Source organism: Schistocerca cancellata, chromosome 3, assembly GCF_023864275.1.
Source record: "Schistocerca cancellata isolate TAMUIC-IGC-003103 chromosome 3, iqSchCanc2.1, whole genome shotgun sequence".
Lineage (NCBI taxonomy): Eukaryota > Metazoa > Arthropoda > Insecta > Orthoptera > Acrididae > Schistocerca > Schistocerca cancellata.
Genome location: NC_064628.1, coordinates 764774431 through 764797686, shown reverse-complemented (window position 1 = coordinate 764797686; position 23256 = coordinate 764774431). Strand labels below are relative to the sequence as shown.

The 23256-nt window shown below is 36.6% G+C and overlaps 1 protein-coding gene across 1 annotated transcript in view; it reads left to right on the top strand.

The window, feature by feature from the left end:
- LOC126175792 (DENN domain-containing protein 5B) overlaps positions 1-22963 on the top strand; it is a 501428-nt gene extending 478465 nt beyond the window's left edge. The window contains exons 17-22 of the mRNA XM_049922773.1: positions 243-388; positions 1350-1468; positions 7734-7936; positions 15510-15692; positions 17839-17986; positions 19195-22963. Of these exons, the coding sequence (XP_049778730.1) occupies positions 243-388; positions 1350-1468; positions 7734-7936; positions 15510-15692; positions 17839-17986; positions 19195-19378 (983 nt within the window). The 3' untranslated portion in view covers positions 19379-22963. The remainder of the gene's footprint in view (positions 1-242; positions 389-1349; positions 1469-7733; positions 7937-15509; positions 15693-17838; positions 17987-19194) is intronic.
- Positions 22964-23256: the final 293 nt, after the last annotated feature.

The following is a 23256-nucleotide window of genomic DNA, read 5'->3' as shown; positions in this document are numbered from 1 at the left end:
TTATCTTTGCATTTGTTCTAAATAAATTATAACGTTGTACTGGAATGTTCTGTAGCTGTATATATACTGTATGTGTTCTGGCCGGAGGCAATTTGATCCGCACTCCTGTATGTGCAAGTTCTGAATATACCTTCGTGAAGTGAAGTTAGTTTTCGTCATTCATCTAATTACACCTAATTACATCTAATTACACCTCTACGTGACAGTATAGTTGAGTGTTTTGCATTTAATGTTGTTTCCAGAAATGCCATACCGTGTGGTGATATTCCCATCTCGTAAAGCTAGTGCTTCCACTACTACAGCCAACGTATGGGTAGCAGTCTCTGGGACACTTGGAGAAACGTCACATGTTCCTGTACCACGAGGTTCCTTGGAGTTTGTTTTTCATGTAAGCATTGTAAACTAAGTTAACCTTAATTTTTGAACACTGTTTACTTTCTAAACTTTAGGACAGCATAGTATATGTTATTTTATTGTTTTATTGAATAAACACACTGTGATTAGCTGTTGATTCCTTCATAATAATGAAACAACCACTTAAAAGCTATGTTAACATTTTAATAATATCAGCAAATACTAAATGCTGTGGATTCATACTTGAAAACAATATTATTTTCCTTCTACTTCAAACCATGAGCAATATTCTACTGTTTGCAGCAGTTGTTAAAACTGTTCCTTGATTTCATGTAACAGAGAATTTATGGTAAACAATTGTAAACATCATATTACTACGCACCTTCACTATGACAGATTGCAACACATTGCTTTATTGGAAAGTAAATAAAGCAAAAATAGTATTTTCATACTGGGTATGGCATAGCCCAGCAAAGTTTGTGCATGGCAGTACTATCTCATGTTGTGTTTTGGAAAAAAATATGGGGATCTATTCGTATAATCAGTGCTAATGAGTGAGAATTTTCACAGTCACAGCCCCCTTTACAATGAGGGATTACAACTGTATATGATGCATGGACATCTTGAGAACACGAAAGATCATGGCTTATTGATAGAAAGACAAAAAACAGATATTCAGCAATAATTATGTAATTACTGATGATTTGATGATTTGTTCCTTGTTCTGTTGTTGGTACAGTGCTGTAATTGTTCAACACAATTGGCTGCATGCATCATGTGGCAATACTTAACTTAAAAAATGCACTATTCTTACTTAAGGCTCACACTGTGTTTGTCAGCATGTATAATACTCCTGACCGGCACAATCTCTCTTTATTGCATGATAATATCTGATAGAAATGAAAAAGTATTTACATTGAGTATAGGGTCATTTTACTTTGTAAATAATCATTACAGCTACAGAGGATTAAAATGATGTTTTATTGCCAATGCAGCACAAGAACCTGGGCCTACTGACAACACTTCGTATTGGGCATGACAACAGTGGTCCATCACCAAGATGGATGATAGAACATGTAGTAGTCAGGAATGAAATTGCAGGCCATACATATAAGTAAGTTCTCCAGAACATATTTTTATTTTACTGGCACTATGACATTTGTTTACTATGCATCCTTAATCTTATGTTTAATTTCCAAAATTACCTTAGTGTGTGAGATATTTATGTTTGATGTAAGTTACCTATTTTGTAATGATAATTGAATGTAACACTTTTTTCTATAACAACAAAAACAATCAATTATTGATAAATTATTTAATTGGATAGATAAAAAATCTATTCACCAAGCAGCGGCAGAACACACACATAAAAGACTGTTGTGAATGGCAAGCTTTCAGAGCCAGTGGCTTCTTCTTCAGGCAGAAGGGTTGGAGGGGAAAGAAGAAGGGTGAAGGAAAAGGACTGGAGAGGTCTAGGAAAAGGGTTAGATTTTGGGAAAGTCTCCCAGAATCGCGGATCAGGGGAACTTACCGTACAGGATGAGAAGGAAAGACTGATTGTTGGGGACTCCATCAGATGAGATTTGAAAACTTGAGAGCTTAAGGTGGGAAACAGGGTAATATGCAAGACAAAGATTACTACTAAAACATCATACATGAATTAATATGAGTGAGAAGCTAAGTACATTGTATGTAACAGAGTTGGGAAGGGGTGGTGAAAAATACGCGGGAAACACAATGAAAGATGTAAAAAACTAAAATGGAGTGAGGCAAAGAGCAGTTACAGTGAAGACAAGCTAAGATGGAAGAAATTAATGTAAATTAAGCCCAGGTGGTTGGCGAGAACCAAGGACATGTTGCAGTGCTAGTTCCCACTTGTGGAGTTCTGAGAAACTGGTATCTGGGTGAAGAATCCAGATGGCACGTGTGGTGAAACAGGCGCCGAGGTCACGAATGTCATGTTGTAGAGCATGCTCTGCAACAGGATATTGCAAGTTGCCAGTATATACCCTCTGTCTATGCCCATTAATCCTTATTGATAATTTGGTGGTAGTCATGCCATTGTAGAAGGTTGAACAGTGTTTACATGACAGCTGGTATATGCTGTGTCATTTCGCAGCTGGCTCTCCCTTTGATAGTATATGTTTTGCCAGTTATGGGGCTATTACAGGTGATGGCAGTAGGGTGTATAGGGCAAGTCTTGCAGGTTGCCAATCACAACAGTCTTTTATGTGTGTGTTTTGCCATTGCTTGGTGAGTAGATTTTTTATCTCACCAATTAAATAACTGTTTTTTTTTTTATACCTACGCATAGAGTGCAAAGTGATAACTTGAGATAAAGTGAGGACCACACAGCAACACATACAAAATAAAATGTAACATAAATCTTGACTACTTCAGAGATCATAGCTGGCGAGTATAAAATTACTACATATTAATATTTTTCAAAATGGCAACCAGTTGTCAGAAGTGACTTTAGTAACTCAAGAAAAATACAACTTAAATATATTTCCCTTAAAAAAAGGTGTGTGTGTGTGTGGGGGGGGGGGGGGGGGGGGCAGAACAGATATTGTTAAAATAATGTTGATACAAGGAAGAATGAATGTTTATTGCTCTGGGCCAGTGAAATACTTTAAAGGAAGATAGACACAGGAGAAGTTAATCAAAGTGTGAAACTAAAGACAGACTTGTGAAATTAGCAACATACTGAACAGTACTGGTAGTGCATAATATATGAAAATGGAAAGAAATTCACAAATTTGCTTATACAGATGTTTCCGGGAGCTTTCACTAAGTAACAAAAGAAGAGAAGAAACTCTTCATTTGTGTGTTCTTATTGTGTGTAGTTTCTTTATAACTGTTAGTGGTATTTCAAATCTGTTAGTGTAACTACAATAAAATGTGTATTTTGTTACCACATATCTCATTATAGGTTCTAAATACATTCTCACTGCAAGAGAAAGAAACAACCACAATAATATAAATATAGAGCTAACTATATAATTAATAAAAGGAGAAATTAAAAATATAGAAATACAGATGTAAAAAGAAGACAATAAACTCAATAAGTAACTAATACGAATAAAAATTTACAAGTCTAAAGGAAAAGACTGTAAGCAGAAAATAACGTGTTATAACAGAAGCTAACAAAATCAGTACTGTAGTGCTAATGGAGACACAAGAATGTATAGAAAAAAGCCAGAGGAATTCATCACCAAAAACAACATACACAATTTAACAACAAACCCTAAAAACAGATTTCATAAGTATGTTAAAAACACACTCAGAAACACATAACATACATTTTCAGATAGGGAGGAAGGAAAAGCTCTTTGAAAATGACAGAACAACAAGAAATACCAATCAGCTAATGGAACCCATAAAAATCTAAAAACCCCATGCACAGCAATAGTGCTTTCCTGCCATGTAGAAAGTGCTGCTCCTCCTTGTATACTTTCAATATACCCCATAAGCCCTATTTGGTACCAGTCCCACACACTTGAGCAATATTGTAGAATGGGTCACTAAAGTATTTTAGGTGCAATCATCTTTGCAGAATGATTGCATTTCTGTGCTGTTCTACCACAGAACAACAGCTTTCCATTGCTTTTCGTATCACTGACCCTATGTGTTCTTCTGTTTCATATTCCTACAAATTGTCACACCCAGCTATCTGTACGAGTTTACTCCAACTGTTATGCACTGATATTACAATCATAGGACACTACATTTTTTTGTTTTGTGAAGTCATAGCTTTACGTTTCTGAACATTTAAAGCAAAGTGCCAGTCTTTGCACCTCCTTGAAATGTCTGAAGATCAGACTGAATATTTGTGCAGCTTGTTTCATGTGTAGGCCTCACTTCTTTGTATAGATAACTGCATCATCTGCAAAGAGCTGGAGGTTATTATTAATATTGTCTGCAACATCAGCAGCAAGGGGCACCTCTCACTTCTCTGGAGCACATCCAAATTTACTTCTACATCTGTTGAAGACTTTCCATTCAAGATAACATGCTGTGTTCTGCCTATCAAGAAATTATCAATCTAGTCACAAATCTTGCTTGTTATCCCCATAAGATCACTCTTTTGATAAAAAGCACATATGTAACATTGCTTGAAATGCCTTTCAGAAGTCAAGAAACACTGATTCTGATTGCCTAACCTATTGTCATTTTACCAATTCTGGTTGGCATAGAAGTTGTAATTCTGTTAGAGATACCCGATCACATTGAGATCTACTGATCTCAAAGTCAGTGGACTGTAGTGTTTTGGATCACTTCTGCTGTCTTTCTTGTAGATGAATGTGACCTGTGCTTTTTTCAAACCACTTGCAGTTTTTTGTTTGAGTGATCTTTGGTATATAATGGTTAAAATAGGCTAACTCAGTTGCAGTTGTGGTATAGAATCTGTTAGGGAGCCCATCAAGTCCCAGAACTAACTTTAGTTACAAAGATTCCAGCTGTATCTCAATGCCACTGACTCTAATAACTACTTCACTCATTTTTGTAGTGGTACAAGAATTAAATTGGGGCAATGGTGTTGGATTTTCCTTTGTAAAGAAACATTTGAAAATGAAGTTAAGCATATCTGTTTTTGATTTGCTACCCTCAATTTTAGTTCACGTCTCATCCATGAGTATATGGACACTGACTCCAATGCCACTAACAGCCTTTACATACAACCAGAATTTTTTAAGGGTTTTGTGAGAGATCTTTCGATAATATTGTGCTACGGAAGTCACTGAAGGTTTCACACATTGCTCTCTTGACATACAAACACATTTCATTTGGCCTCTCCCCGTCCCTAACCTTTTGCTTTATGTTACATCTGTTACATCTGTTCCATTTATTCAGAAAGCAGAAATGCTTAACTCTATTTTTAAAAGTTCTTTGCAAAGAAAAACCCAGGGGTATTGCTTCAGTTTAATTCCCATATCACTGAATAGATGAGTGAAATAGATATTAGTGTCAGTGGCATTGAGAAATAGCAGAAATTGTTAAAACTGAACAAAACCTCAGCGCCCAATGGACTCCTGATCAAACTGTATACCCAATTTGCAGCTGAGTTAGCCCCTCTGTTAACTATAATGTATTGCAGATCTGTCAGACAAGAAAACTATGCCCATTAGATGGAGGAAAGTATATGTCACACCCACCCGCAAGAAGGGTAGCAAATGTGATTCACAGAAGTGCCGTCCAGTATCAATGATGTGCATTTGTCACAGAATGTTAAAACATGTTCTGCACTCAAACATAAAGAGGTATCTAAAACAGAACGTCCTTTCCATTCCAAACAGAATGGATTATGGAAACATGGGCCATGTGAAATCCAGCTCACACTTTTCTTACATGACATACTGAAACCCACAGATTGAGGCAGTCAGGTAGATGCATTATTTCTTGATTTCCAAAAAGAATTTAACTCAAGGCCACACTCATGCTTATTATCAAAAGTATGATCATATGGGGTATCAAGTGAACTTTTTCACTGGACTGAAAATTTTTTGATAGGGAGGATGCAGCATGTTATTTTTGATGTAGAGTCAACAGTTGTAGATGTAACTTCGGGTGTACCCCATGGAAGTGTGTTGGGATGCTTGCTGCTCTTGTTGCTTATTAATGACCTTGCAGATGATACAAACAGTAACCTCAATCTTTCGCATATGTGCAATTATCTACAATGAAGTACAGAGTGAGAGAAGCTGAACAAATATTCAGTCAGATAATGACAAGATTTCGAAGTGGTGCACAGATTGGCAACTAGTTTTAAATTTTCAGAAATGTAAAATTGTACACTTTACAAAATGAAAAATGTAGTATCCCATGTTTTACACTATAAATGAGCTACAGTTGGGATCACTAAATTCGTACAAATACCTGGTTGCAACGTTTTGTAGGGACATGAAATGTAATGATTAAATAACTCACTCATGGGTACAACAGGCTGCAGAATTTTGTTTATTGGTAGAATAATAGTGAAATAGAATTGATCTACAATAGAGATTGCTTACAAATCACCTGTGCGACCTCTCCTAGAATATTACTCAAGTGTGCGGGACCCCTACCAAATAGGGTAAACAGTGGATATCGATCATACGCAGAGAAGGGCAGCATGCATGGTCACAGGTTTGTTTGATCTGCAGGAGAATGTCACAGAGATGTTGAAAGAAGTAAACTGGCAGACAAAATATGGCTCTGAGCACTATGGGAAAAACTGGCAGACACTTTGAAGGTAGATAACATAACTGTCCTGAGAATGCGTAGTTACAAAGTTTCAATAACCAATTTTAAATAATGAATCTAGTAATACAAAAAAGGAAAATCCAGGATGGAATAATGATAGTATTATGAAGTGGATAGATTGCTACTCGCCATATAGAGGAGATGTTGAGTCCTGGTCAGGCACACCAAAAAGACTGCCAAACATGAGAGCTTTCGACAAAAAGGCCTTGTTTTATAGTAACACACACACACACACACACACACACACACACACACACACACACAGGCGCACACACACACTAGCACAGTTCATACACACATAACCCAATGTGTGTGAGAGTTGTGCTTGGATTATTAATATGTGTGTGTGTGTGTGTGTGTGTGTGTGTGTGTGTGTGTGTGTGTGGTCTCCTTAAGGAGAATGCCTTTTGGCCGAAAGGTCACATGTTTACCAGACTTTTTGATGTGTCTCTCTGTGAATCAATATCTGCTATATATGATGCGTAGCAATCTATCCATTTTGTAGTATTGCAATGACACTAGTACTATAATGCAACCCTTTGCATATCACTCCCAGAGGTATTGTGGGGACAAGATTAGATTAACAAAACACACAAGGCATTTAAATAGTCATTGTTCTCACATTCCACACATGAATAGAACAGGAAAAAACCCTTATAACTGGTGCAATGGGATCTAACCTCTATCGTGCACTTCATAGTGGTTTGCAGAGTACAAATGTAGATGTAGGTGTGGATGACTCTCTACAGTGACTGTATACCATGGAATGTCCCTCCTATCATGAACTGTACTACTATCCAGTGCATGGTCAGCTATTCTTTTAAGCTTGAGCCACAGTTCCTCAACATGCTCCTGTAGATCGTGTGTCTTGGCTTATTTTATGTAAATAAAGTGGTGCTTTTATGTTTCTTAGTAATGCAGGCGGCCTCATTTGTTTTCTCTCATTTTCTTATAGCTGTGCACAGGGGGTGTGTGCATGATGTGTGTGGACTTTTTAGCTAATGAATTAAATTGATTTTGATTTTAGTTCATTCCTTGTGTAATATTAACTCCTGTTCAGTTCAGTCATTGAAAAGCAGTAGTATGATTGCAGTCTTTGTACTTTGCTAATGAGATTCTTCTTCTGTAATGTGAAGGTTTCCATGTGGTCGATGGCTTGGTCGCGGCATTGATGATGGCTCAACAGAAAGATTATTGGTAGGAGAACTGGTTCCCCGTCATGTAGGGAGTGAACAATTGGCAGAGACCTGCCGGACACCGCCTCGATGCCGTAGTCCTTCAGTGCCACGGCGTCCATCAGAAACGCGTCCCTCTCCAGAAGATATACAACAGATGCTTGGTAAGCAAATATACTCATTGAGGTAGTGTCAAAGAATTAGTAATAATTTTGTAATTACATAGTATTATAGTTTATACTGTAAGTATGTAGTGGAAAATTTTATTTGTTGACTGCGTACTGATACTTACTTAAAGGCTGCAACATTCTACCACATCTGTCGTACAAAGATCACTTCCCTAAATTGTCACAAAAAATTAAACTTGAACTTTTTTCTGTAAATTGATTTATTGTTGTTAAAATCATTTTGCTTTAAAAGTTACACATTTTTAAAAGTGTTTGAACTATTTCTGGACACACTGTGATGCCAATGCCTCAAAAATGGAAGATTCAGCAATTTCTTGAGGCAATGAAACTTACTGTCTACGCATTTTTTGTTTGATTTACAGGAACAAAAAGAATTCATTAGGCAATAAATCAGGTAAATTTGAACAATGATACCGTAATTTGATGTGCTATGCAATAGCTGGTATTTTAATAATGGAGAATATTGTTACAATTTCAGTTTTTTTCATGATTTCACTGATCACATGACAAAGAAATTGTTGTCTGCCATTGAAAATAAAGTGTTTGCTTGTCTCTCAAAAACATGTTTTGAGGCATAATTTGTTGGCACAGCATGTCAGGAAAGGAGAACCATTCAAATCTGTGCATTACTTCATCAGCATTAATGTCATGGGGGCTCTAGTTGACTTTACGTGCTAGGAGGATTCCTGGCATGTCATGACGAGGCAGCCCATGAGTTTAAGTTAGTATGTGAATCAGGTCCATGTGTCACCAATGGTCACCCATGCCTGGTCTAAAGCATGAAGTACAAAGCAGTGGTTGCTGCCTGTTCAGTGGGACCAAAGGAATGAGTGATCATTTACTTGGAAGTGCTTCATGTATTAACCACATTGTTGATTTGGCTCATCTTGGAACACCCAAACACCGCATTTACCCACGTATAAGATGACCCTTATTGTAAAATGACCCCTTCATGAGAAAAATACATTTTGAACATATTTTGACTAGTCAGAATTACAAACTGTTTTATTAATGTAAAGTATCTGCCCTAAAAGTTAACCTTATACCTATTCTAAATTTATGCCTTTTATCGATTGTCTACATTTTGATCATACAAGGGGAAATAAAATCAATGAAAATAAATGGTTTACTTAATTTGCGGACCATTTTCTTTCCAAGATTTATCGCTTACTAACCCCATCGTCTGTGGTACCACTATTTTTCATTACCATCCTAATAGCAGAATTGTGAAATTTATGTCTGTGTTATCATAAATACTTGGCTGTTTCTTCCAAATAATGTTGCAATTTCTGAAGTTGTGGTTCCGTGGGACCTGAAAAAACAACACTTTTTATCAAAATATATATTAGATTTTCTTCTATACTGACATGAGAATGTTACAATGTCTCTTGCTTCCAGAAATGTAGTCTGCCTGCCACTCTCTCGTTCGCTGCATAGGACCAACAGCTGACACCCCCCCCCCCCTCCTTTTGTTCCCATTATGTCCCAGTGAGTGTCGACAGCATTGCAGCATGAAGCACAAGTGCACCACTGGACTCTATCTAGACTTTTACCATCTCCTGAAGAAATGAATACTATTGTTGAGCATTTGTCCAATTTAAAATTCATTTCAATTCTAGGTGCAAATGGATACAGACAAGCTGCAGTTTAAACATAGTACATATTCCTAAAATGCCGTAGTATGCAGTATAGATTCCCTTGATTGGTGATGTGACGTAATTTGCTGCCTGCTGATTATGTCCAGTACATTGATTCCTCTAATAATGACATGTAAACAAGTGGTTATGAACTGTTGAAACAGTAAAGAAGAGAATTTTATTGTAGCCAGAGTAGAAGGGAAAACTGCCGTGAGAGATCACTGTTATGTTGCTAAAGTCTCTAAAATGTACGATGATTGCTTTGAAGTAAAATGTTTTACTAGAGTTGTTTCTACACTAAAATTTGAAGCTGCTGCCTTTGATGCTTTAAATTAAATAATTGCCAAACTATGTAATCCGATACATGGCACTAGGGCTCACTATGAAAGCAACATTTGATTCTATATTGATGCCACTAAATTCATTGTGCATTTGTTTTAGTTATTTCCATGACTTTTTTCATAAATGTATTTACAAAGATGTTTTAGCATTGTTACTAATGTTGTTGCAATAAATTTTTTATTCAATGTCCTGTTATTAATTTATTTAACTGAGGTCCAGGTAACCCTGACATACTCTCCAGTTAACCCAGTCACTGGGGTTAAATGATCTCAAAGCAAGGTCAAAGTTCTTTTCCAGTTCTATGAAATTTTTGAGAGATAATGTAAAAATGATAAATGTAAAAATGAAAGTGCCTGTAGTTTTTGTATATGTTTTCTTCCAGATTCTCGAATAAAAGTTTTGAAAAGACCTATTCTTTAAATAAGATTTTAAAGGAAGGAAAAATAAGTGTAGTTAACTCCAGCTTTTCCTATCCCTAGCACCAGTGCCGGACTAGTCATATGTCACATGATTCTTCAAGCTATGTTGATGCTGTATTGATTGGCATATTAGGAAATCTTGAGTCTGCTTGAAAGTGAATATCATTTGTCCAATCTTGCCCTTTCGAATTCTTCAAAATAAATCTGCATGTGACCTCAATAGCCAAAACTTCATCAGTAAATGTGAAGATGACCTCCATATACTCTGTTAAACAACATAAAAATGTTAACCTCAGCAGCAGCAGTAGTTTAACCTGTGAATATAAGACAACCCTGGGTTTTTCAAATGATGAATTTGGAAAAAATCCCATCTTATAATTGAGTAAATATGGTAGTTGATTGCTTCTTAGTTTGCAGCATGTACGTGTATTTCCTTGCACCATTCGACAAATGCCTCAGATTGTGAAGAATTGAGACTAAATATCTGTCACAGCTTAATATTCTTGCAATAATGAGTATACTGCTGTCTTTAGTATGCCTAAGGAAGTCAACACCTCACTGTAGGTCACATATCAATACTCCTCAATCATAGTGCACACAGCAGTGATGTTTCTTGCAGCAAAAACCAGTTTTGGCCAACCTTCACAAAATACACTGCCGGGGGGAGGGGAGGAATGGTACACCAGGAAAGATGACACCAATTTTGATCCGATGACGGCATATGCCACCTGGCAGATAGTAGATAATAATGATGATGATGATGATGATGATGATGATGATGATGATGATTATGATTGGTTTGTGGAGCGTTCAACTGCGCGGTTATCAGTGCCTATACAAATTCCCAACCTTTGCTCAGTCCATTATCAGCACTTTAACGAATGATGATGAAATGATGAGGACAACACAAACACCCAGTCATCTTGAGGCAAGTGAAAATCCCTGACCCCCGATAGTAGATGAACGGTGTCAGCGTCATCCACCAACAGACAGCATACTGGCATAGCTAGGCGAGTACCATCTGTGTCTATTCTTTAGTAAGGAATGCTCACAACCATAAGGCTCAGTGTGGTGCAACTGTGTGAAGCAGCAGGCAACCACACCACAGAGACAACACATTTGTGCTTGCTATAGCCCAGGGGCGGGCAGGAATCCTGCACATGTGCGGTGCACTTGCACGCGTGCAGTTAACAGGTGTTCCGCGTGCACACAGGGGCAATCTGGCCACCCGCTTATCTCCCATCCCCACCATAACTTCTGTCCGCTCCTTCCACTGTAATGCGTTTTGTTTCCTAGCTTGCTTTGTTGAGTGAATGAATAAGGTTAGTAGGAGTGCTTGAAAGAAATCATGGTTTGAAAGAGTACCTATTACCTACGATACATTTTATTTAATTATCACAGGTGGAGTTTACAAAACGTTTAATATCTGGAACAAAATTTCTACATACAGACAAACACAAACAGTTACGTAAATTTTCATCACTGATGTTTGCTCTTAATCGAGACTTATTAATTCAGCAAATGGTTTTTCAGCTCTCGCTATATTAAGCGCAGTCTTATAACTTGCACATACCGCTGGGCTATTATTGTTGTCGTCCTGAAAACTTGAAAACAGTGCTCCATAAAATGTTAAATCAGTTAGATGAGAGACATGACGAGAGAAAGTCGCAGATCTCTCGTGACAACAGCAACTACGACAAATTCAAATGGCTCTGAGCACTATGGGGCTTAACTGCTGTGGTCATCAGTCCCCTAGAACTTAGAACTACTTAAACCTAACTAACCTAAGGACATCACACACATCGATGCCCGAGGCAGGATTCGAACCTGCGACCATAGCGGTCGCGCGGTTCCAGACTGTAGTGCCTAGAACCGCTCGGCCACTCCGGCCGGCCAACTACGACAGATTCATCTGGTATCGTCAGATCGCTCTTCTTAAGATCAGTCAATTCCCCATCCGCTCAGAATCCGACAATAAATTGTACTCGTCCTTGTGAAATTTATTATAATGGCCTTCAATACTAAACTTCCGTTGACCAGCGAGAATACTGCCACATATTTAACATTTCGAATTTTCACGTTTTTGCACAAAGAAAAAATGATTCTCCCATTACTTTTTAAAAGATAGCAAATCTCCACTTCTCCGTTTCTTGAAATACAATGTTCACTACATAGTGCTCGATTCGCATCAACGTCCGCAGCTTAGCCTGGCACTACACTGCCACAAACTGCCGGCTGTCGCCACAGCCCCGGTCGACGCCTGCACGCGAGCAGCACACGTGCAGCGCTGTGCGCTCGTGAGCCGCGTCCAACGTTTGCCCGCCCCTGCTATAGCCAATTGAGTGAAAATTGTTGGATGTGAGTTTATTGAGTGAGTTTGAAAGGGGGTCAAATTGCAGCCGTCTGAGTAGCAGGATGGTCCTTTTGAAGAACTGCTGCACCAGTTGGATGTGCGGCATCAGTTTTGCAGTGATGATGGTATTAGTGGTCATGTGAACCTCTTCACACCTGTAGATGAGGTTGTGGATGTCCGCGCAGCACAGACGCCTGTGAGGATAGTCGTATTGTTAGGGCTATAGTGGCAAATTGTACAGCTATCATAGCAACAGTAAGAGGGCATGTGAGCCCAGACTTATCAACACGAACTGTTGTGAACAAGTTATTAGTAATGGGACTACAGGCATGGACACCTCTAGCCTATCTTCCACTCATGCCACAGTATTGATGTGCACAGCTCAAATGGTGCCATCAGAGGATCACTTGGAAGATGGAATGGCACATCATGGTCTTCATTGATGAAAGCAGATTCTGCCTGTATGGAAGTGATGGTCGTTTGCTTGTATGATGTAGACCTGGTGAGTGCTGTCTCATAGAGTGCATTAATTCAAGAGACACTGGACTCACCTAGGCCTTATGGTCTCGGTTATGATAAGCTACAACTCACATTCGACTGTAGTGTTTCTGCAGAGGTGCTAACCAGTGCTCTGTACATGCAGAATATTGTTAGCCCTGTTCTTTTGCGGCTACTGCGACAAGAAGGTGATATCAAGTTACCTTCAGAAGGCTGCTGCATGCAGTGACTGTTATATTGAATTGTAAATAATAGATTTCAGCTATCAAACATCCTTTTTAAATTTTATTGGCAGATCTAGATTTCAGCTAGAAACTAGCCATTCTCAATGCACTATCATATTTGATCAATGCACGTAATGCCTGTTGGTCAGGCTTCATTTGCAGTTCAATGAACTGGAACCTGACCAATAGGCATTACATGCATTGATAAAAAATGATGGTGCATTGAGAATGCCTAGTTTCTACCTGAAATCTAGATCTGCCAATAGAATTTAAAAATGACAACTGATAGCTGAAATCTATTATTTACAATTCAAGAAAGTGATGTGTTGTTCCACCAGGATAATGCATGCCTATACACTGCCCGTGAAATTCGCCATGATCTCTGGACTTGTCTCCAATCAAGTGTATGTGTGGTATGATAGGATGAGAAATGACTCTTGCAACTCTTGAACCAACAACTCTTACAGAACTACGCCAACAGGTCAAGCAAATGCAGCATAAGATATTTCAGGACAGTATTTATTGTCTGTACGATTGACTGGATGGCAGTCAGTGCCTGCATTGCTGCCCGTGGAGGCTACACTACATACTGATATGGGAGTGTCAGCATGGGTCGATACCTGACACCCTAGAAACATTTGTAATATTGATCTGTAAACGTGATCGTCTAATGTACTCCATATGCACTTTCGCAAAAATAAATCTTGAGCAAACTGGAAGCCTCTAGAAGGGTGTACTAATTTTTTTCAGCAGTGTACATCACTGATAGAAACTCCCATAATTCTTCAAACAGTCTAAACAGTCTTTTCAAAGATGACTGATTACTGAATGTTAAATGAAGGGCTTTGAAACACTGTTGGGTTAGGATCAGTGGCATGTTTGAGCAAGTCTCGTAAAAAACTTGTAATAAAGCCCAAATATGAGGGGGAAATTGCAAATAGAATGCAAGTAACAATCTATTGATGACCTGTATCATTCCTTTTCCTGGCTTTTTCAACTAGCTTTATTGCAAAAACTATTGAGAATAGGCCGTAGAGACCCACTGACCAGTAGAGGTCAGATAAAAATAGAGCATTGTACCTTAGAAGCTTGCTTTTCAGATTAAGACTGTGCTAGCGTACTTTGTGGGTCTAGCCCTCCTGGAAGAAAATATGTTACAGAGAAATGGCTTGGCCAGAGCATATGGGTTTGTTTCCTCATCCAGCAACATAAACAGGAGAGCTTCTGTTAAGTTTAGAAGGTAGGAGAATGGGACTGTTGAAAGTGAAGCTATGAGGAGGAGTTGTGAGTCATGTCTGGATATACTGGTTGTTAAGAGCATTACCTATAAAAGGCAATATTTTAGGTTTATCTCTGGATCCATTACACTATTTTAATCTGCCAGTATGTTTCATAACAGTACTGTACATTAAAGATAATTCAGTATTGTTGCTTAGCTTTATATTATTTGTATTCCACCCACTATTGTGTTAATATTGTGATGTGGTGCTGTTCCATCATGTATCATCTACTATTGTTTGTATATCCCATCTTTCTCTCTCGTCAATTAATTTCTTTCCCTGTGTTCTCTTTCTCATTAGTTCTTTCACACCCAGTACTTGTTGCAAGCTTGAAGTGTGCATTGCAGTGTTCAACTTCTTGTTCATGTGCGTACTCGCTGATGAATACCTCATCCACCTTGCTTTTATTTATTCCATTGCTTACAATCCACCTTTTCCAGTATTGTGAGGTTTAAGCTTTCGTTTACATAATTAATTTCCTGATGGATGGTTCAACTTTTAATTTGTTACATGTGTGTTTTTTTTGTTTAGTAACATCCCCGAGAGCTACTATAAATTTAGGTCATTGACCGCTACACTATAGATGTTTAAAAAAAGTTTTTTCAACTGTTGTACATGCGACAAACCTGAGACATATGAGTGAGTTTCAATTGGCTTATCTTAGAATTTTCATCACTGTTACAGAGTGCTTTTTGAAGCTTTTCTGCTGGTTTACAGATGTAGCCTAGGTAGAGAAGAATTTTGCCTTTTATGTCTGTCTGTCTTTGTGGCTATACAATAGATCTGGTTTTTGCAGGTGATGCAGTCAACAGCATAGTGAAGTATTACTACCGCCGCAGATATGAAAAAGACCGTGGGAGGCTAACTCTGCTATTGTGCGGAGAAATGGGTCTTGTTTATTGCCTTGAACAAGCGTTTTTAGTGGGTTTCAGATCAGTTCGCTTGTTTGGAAGGAACTTGTATCTCTGGGATTACTTTGGTAAGAAATATTTTCCTGGAATTTAGAATTTTCTTTCCAAATGTACACCTATTAAAATGCAATCGTATTGATCTGAAAAATGTTAGTTAGCTGTGAACTTGATAGTTCTCATTGCTAAGTGTCAGTGTTTTCTCTTGTAAAATGGTTGTTGAAAATAAGTGTGTTACATATTTCTACTATTCCAAGAATAGGAAAAAATTTAATGATCCTGAAAAGAATGAAAGAACACAATTCTAGTGAATAAATTATGGCCATGTTGGCTAAGTTTAGGAACTGTGATTATGTGGAAAAATTGTTTTTGTTTTTTCTGCTACCAGTGACATTTGTTTATTTTATGTATAATTTACCATTCTGCCACATGTTTCAAGCATTCTTTGCTCATTGTCAGCCATTTATTCAGGCAGATAAGTGTTACTTAAAGATAAAATGTCTTAATCTAAATTGATGTAGAGGTGTTTGTTCATTATTGTGCTATGAAGTGGCTCAAATTTGGGAGAGAGGGAGCTGTGGATGGCCAGAAATTGGTGTCCAGTGGTGTCTGCTGGCATGGAGCTGTGCCTCAAATGTTCATGGATATATTTTTTGTATGTCAGTTGTTAACTTATTTTATCATCCCAAAGTGCCGTCTGCATTGTTGGTACACTGGCAGAGCTGTTATGCGACATTACACTATTACACTGCTTAATCTGACATTGATTTAGACATTTATCACTGCTCAAACATTATGTGTGGATGGGTATCAACTATAGCTTTTTTACAGTGAGATTTGTCATACTGACAGTCTTGCAGTCATTTGTTTCACACTGGCACATCTTAACTCTGTTGCCTTAGAACTGGCTTAAGGGTGCCGAAGAGTTTTGGGTTTTTAAATTATTGCATTAAAAACATTATCTCCAGTTTTTGTATTGTAAATGAATATTTCCATTACTTTCATTGTATGCATTATTATGCTTTTGTGATTTTATGCAAAATTTCAAAGTTGTTTTTGATTTTTCAAAGAGTGGCCTGTGTTTTTGATGCGTGTTGCTAATGCTGATTTACTACATTCCCTAGTTGTAGCAATACATATGCTCTTTAAATAGAGACCTGAAATTTCTGCCTGCTTGGCCTATATAATATTTGTTGCAATGGCTGCAGATAATTTTGTAAATGCCAGATCTGTATGCAATAGTTTTATATTACAATTAAGCACCTGTTTAGGTTGTTGGTCGAGCTGAAACTTATTTTTACATAATTAACAATTCTAGCTATTTAAAATGGGGCTGAGTTAGGCAGTAAAGTGGCAAAACACTAGATTCATGTTCAGGGGGACAGTGGTTCAAGTCCCCATCTGGCCACCCATATTTAGATTTTCTGTGATTTTCCTTAACCATTTAGAGTGAAGACTGGATAATTTGTCTGAAACAATACGCCAAATTTTCTTCCCCAGTCTAAGGGTGTGCTCTGTCTCTGATGGCCTCGTTAGTGACAGGACAGTTAAATCGTAATATTTCTTAATTGTGTTATTTGGAATGAAAATGATCAGAAAACTTTTAAGTTTTTAGTATTGACTCTTTATGATGTCCTTCAGATTTTCAGTTATAATTTGGTCATACTGAAAATCAACACTCCTCACCAGTCGAAGTGACTGGTCTTGACGTATGTCATGGAAAATGACAAATCATGTAGGAATGTTGTACTCCTATGTCATGCAAAAAGTAATGGAGATATGTTAAGCAGAAATGTTAAACTGCTAACTGAATGCATTTGAAATAAAGCAATCCAAGTAATTTAATGCAAAAACTATTGTTTTCCCTTAATATTGTTATATTAAAAAAAGCACTTCCAAAAGAACTCCCATGATAAATATACTAAGAAGTGCAAACTACTTTTTTTATACACAAATTTTCATTTATTCCTTTGTTTCTGGACTCTGATACAAATTTGTTCCACCTCTAAAAATATAAAAGCATGACTCCTTTAGTTTAAAGAAGGTAAACCTTTTAGTAATTCTGATCTTGAAACTATGTTCACATACCCAATGTACTTGTCTGTATCATTTGCAATTAAAATGGTATATTTATATGGAAATCTTTATCGAACATTTGCCAAACTTGCGTGTCCTCATAAAAATGGTAAATGATGATAAATTACCATTTAATTGCAGTAAGAGCAAGAGAGAACCTCCAAGAACAAGTTCATTTAGGAGATGAGACAGTTCTGTGCTACTGCAACCTTGTGGACCAAGTAGATAACTCCAGTCAGTCTCTTGGCAAGGATGGAAAATTTCAGCTTTTTATATGTCTATGTGCAAGGTGAGTAAAACAAAAAAATCTTATGTATGCCTGGTATTGCAATCTCATTTAGGCACCCCCATCATTAAAGCAATTGCTGTACTAATTGATGCAACGTGATAAACAAAATGCATCATGCACAATAAAAACATTGCTGCAGTATAAAATAATAAAGGGTAAGAATATTTCACTGTTGAATATGAACATACCTGGAAAAAATCAGAAAAGCAATGAATGATGTCTGTTTTTGAGACATTTTGCGATCTTTAACAATTTTCAATATCTGTCTTTTGCATTCTGTTCTTTATTCTTCTCAAAATACATTACATATGGGGAAAAAGTGTCACCCAAAAAGAATAATATGGATGAATCCAGATTGAAAGTACTAGTAGTACTTAAGAAAGTGGGGAGATGGCTTATATATATATATGCTTTGTATGACCCAAAGCTCAGTGTTGATTGTGAATTATACTTTATGTATATAAATTCATGTAGTAACAAACTGCTGTGTTTGTGTATAGAAATTTACATTGTATGTATAATAATTTTGGTGCTACTAAAGAGAAATATAACATCAAAATTATCTTTCTATGTAGAGTGAGATATATTTCCTTACTGTGGTAGGTAAAAAGTTTTATCCAGCTCAGATAACCAGTTTGTCCTTGATGGGTTCTTCCTCTGAGTAATGACGTTACGCTATTAGTGGATTTTACTTTATCTGCAATGGCTTGTTTGCTGTTTATTGATTATAATTCTTCATTCCCTTACATTAGGGAGTCTGGGCAAGTTACCTGATGTGTTGAAGTAACTGTTTTTTGTTAGGTATGATCAAGAAGTGCCCTCTGAAGTGATCCACTTTGTCAGCTTCAAGTCATATAGTGAATAAAAGGTGCCAGGAAATTGCTTAAGTCAATTCAACTCTGAATGTTGATAACCTCAATGGAATTCTCTTTGAGTTCTTAGAAGTAAAAACTATAAAAGATACTATGGCTTCCTTGAAGGCTTGAACTGATGAAGGACAATCAGTATATATTAAAATTGTGCTTTTAACTTTACCAAGTGATTTTGTTTATTTTTAATTTATTATTTATTTATAAGAAAACATCTAGCTGCTGACAGATTGCAAATCCATTTCCATTCTGACATGCAGGTTAAATTTACCTTTAAATATTACATGACTTATGTAAGTATTTGCTTATCTATATTCTGTATAACTGCTGGTGTTACAGGGAACATCTTCTAAGCCGCATGCTGCAGCCACTGTCATTAACACGCGCTACACTGGATATGTATGAAGAGCAGTCTTTCCTACGGAACCCACAGTACAGGACCTTCCTCACTCAGATTCTTCATTCACTTGATGAATTTGATATTGTGCTGGAAAACTCGATCACAAAGGATATTGGACAATGAAGGGCCTTTGAAGTGTAAATGTCTGCCTACTGCTAGTCCATATAGTGTGGATCTCATCTCAGACAGTTCCTTCTCACTATGCAGAGAGGCCCCTTAATTCTTCTTATATGAGGAAATGACTGTGAAGTAGTTTTGAAGTCATCGTGTACCTGATATGTATATGTTTATGGCCTGTCATATTTTACATGCAGCTGGCAGTGATGCCTGATGTGGACAGGTCTGAAACATAGAAATTACTGTGAAAATTAAATTTATGTATATGTTGTAACTGAGTAAACAAGAATTGATGTTTATATTCTAGTTACCATTGTGAAATTTTTTTATTATACTCTGTTGTTAGTTCCTACTACATGACAACAATGATTAATTTTGTGAATATTATTACTCTTTCAGTGAGTAGATGATGTCTTTCACAATAGTAATTTTGTTTGCATTACTCAAAAAATGTGCATTCATGCTGATACTCATTAAACAAAAATGACCGACTATTTGGCAAATAATAATGTCAAAATGAACTATTTCTGGGTGCTTTTGCTTTTAAATTGCCAGCTAATATTAGCACTTGATTTGGTAGATTTGAAAGCCAAGTAAGAATCTCTTTCAGAAGTTTTAAGTTGTTGGTTGGTTTCAGGTTGCTGCCCCTGGCAATCTCTTATAAGAGTTGAGGACAGTGGACAACCACTGAAATTTTCAAGTTCTCCAGGTTCCTTTATAGACAACTCTAATACATTACCATGGGAAGTGTTACTCCAATACAGAGATAAAACTATGAGTCTAGGGATCTGTCTGATTCTCCCCTTCCTGATAGAATGAGTATTTTCTCTCTGTATCCTGGCTTCTTTCAAAATTATCTTTATATTTTAAATGTCCCAGTGTCAGGGTGCTGTGGCTCTCTGTGTGTCTATGGTATGTGTCCACATTTGTTTTTTGTGATAAGAGCCTTTTTGAAATGACACTGATGTGTATGGCATCCTACAGAATTAAATTACTTGTAGCAGTATAACTGTACTTACATATGACTACTAGTAGGTTTTTTTTGGTTAGTGAGGTAAAAACTGACATCATGAGCACTGAAAAAATTCAAAATTCTGACATGTCCTCATACTGTTTGCCCAAGATGCAACAAAGAATCTGAGTTACTATTGACAGTACAGCTTTTTCTGAAAGTGGGACCACTGAGTTAAATTAAAGAATAGGGATACATTTGTATAGTCAAATGGACTGAACAAAATTATTTTGATACTCAGGGAATATTCTAACATCAACAAAAAATTTCCGTATTTCTCTTGATATTATGAATGCATTGTGAAATGTGGTGCAGATGTGTTCACAAAGCTAATTTGGTTCTTTAGTGTACTATTCACTTGTACGCTCCTAATTTCAGAACGCCACAAAAAAAGCTTTCTTTGAAAACATTGAATCAGGGTCCGTACTTAGAATAAAATGCTTCATTGTAAATTTCAGACAGCCAACATATGACATGGAAGATTGTTAATTAATTTCATATTTTTATATTGATGAACTGACAGTTGATACGCACAACAAATTGTAATTGATATATTTTTTATTTCTTTGTAATAATCCACTAGAGAAATCGTGTGTCTCCTATCCCAATAAACATTTGATGCCTTTTTGTTGTAACTAATTTAATAAGTTTACTGTGAATGTGTGGTTAATTTCTGTAAACTAAAATGTAAGCTTGTTGACTTGTGGCACTTCCTACTCTCATGTCAGAAATGTATGTGAAATGGAGTCAACCTCTGTATGAGACTATTCAGATAAATGATTAATAATATTTGGGTCTTTGATTACTCTTTTTGTGGCTCAGTGTAGTTATCCAGACAGAAATACATGCATATGTCATATTAATATGAAAAACTTAAATGAATTTGTACAGTCTACCCAAATCTTAAAATGGGGAAGGCGAGACATATGTGGTTCACCCTTCTCTCCTCGAACAATTCATGAGTAAAGTTATGAAGACAGATACCTGTTATGTAGATGCCTTTGTTTATTTCACACATCTTTCCTCCCTATTAATACAAAACAATGATTTCTTTTCAGCTTCTGAATGCCGTTGTTATTTTTAATGGACAGGGATCTAATGTAACTGAACTCATGAATATGGAATTGTACAGAACTCTGCACTGGGATATAACTGCTGTTGTTTGCTAATCAGGCAATAAACATGACAGTGGTTTGTAGAGGTTAAATATTAGTGCCTGGAGCATCAGCTCCTATGTTGTGTAACATGCTCTTTCTCCTGTACAGATGGTATCAGTGTATTTCACATTGGTGCCCATTTTGTACTTTCTAACAGATACAACGTATCTGAAATGTGGAACTTATAATCAGTGTCATCGTCATAATTGGCTTGTTTTTCTGTGTTTTATTGAAATAGTGACTGATGTGATTCCCTTAAATCCACACCTTCCTCTCAATTCAGCTATTATTCACACTTTTTCTTTCAGTTACTGTTAGTAACTACGCTTGGATTGACTTTATGTATATGCTTATGAGATGGTGTTGGGTCTTTTCACTCCTTCAATGTCAGATATGCCTTATAATTTCCGAGTAGATTTCAGCACTGCTCTCTTTTTTTTCTGTTCTGTTGCTGTGTTTGTTATCATACAAGAAGCAAAGATCAAAAGTAAAATCTATGCATCTATGCAAGAAGTATTTGTATTTTAGAAAAGCATTTTAATACAGATACAACTTTGGGATGTCATTTAGATATTAGATGCCTGCATCAGATAAGACCTAATTTGTGTAACCTGAGATCTTTTCCCAGTATGCCATACACATCACTATATAAATTCTTAATAATATACCAAAATTTTTTATTTCAGCTGTTATGATTTTCTGGTCACATAGCAATTGTGTACAAGTTTTCAGATCTGTATTTTGGATAAAGTTTGCGATATTAAAAGTACTTTTTGTATTTAATACATTCACTGGATTCCTGTATTTGATGAAATTCATATACATGACTGTTCTAGAAGCCATCAATTTATATATCCCTAGCAAATACTCGGGACTATGTACAAACCTTGAAAATAATTTTCAAGTCTGTGATAAAATGTATTATAAGGTTGATTCACCTTTACTGAGAACTGCATGTTCATTCCACAATCATCAAATCATTGTTTGATAATATCCATTTTACCCTTCTGTACATGCCATGTCTGTGCTTTACTTGACGTATTTCTTATGGAAATAAGTATGTTTTTATGACAGCTTTACAGTGAACGTGTTTAGTAAAAGATTTTCTATTTATGAGAATTACATTTATCAAAATAGAACTGTGTCCTCTATTAAATACTCTAGCTCAGTAAATTCTACTTGCATTTACAATGCTGAGTTAAAGCCATACATTAAGATACAGATAGCTTTAAAAATTATTGTTATGTAACAGAAAGGAACAGTGTATCATCCATATCATTCTTCTATTTGATTCTTAAATGTACACTTTTAAAATGTAAAATTTGGATGGCATCATTTCTCCCATTAGTATTCTTTGTGAATGTTGTACATGTACAGTGTCTAATAAATTTTATGTCATTTCACAACAAATTTTACTTGTGATTGTTAATATTTATTAATCTGTGATTTATGAGAATGATCTGAAAAGCCCATAGTCTGAAATGAGCATGCCACGTTTTGCACGTCTCTTTGGAAACTGTTTCAGGATTGGCATGATGTCATTGGGTTATCCATGGAGAGACATGTATTTCTATTTGTCAAGCTTGTATTTGGAAAGAAAAAACGATTTGAAATTTACTCTTTCATTATTACTTCTCAGACCATTTTCATGGTGTGATTTTGAGTATCTAATGGTGTATACACCCCGAGACAGCTGGGAAATTGAGGCAAAACCC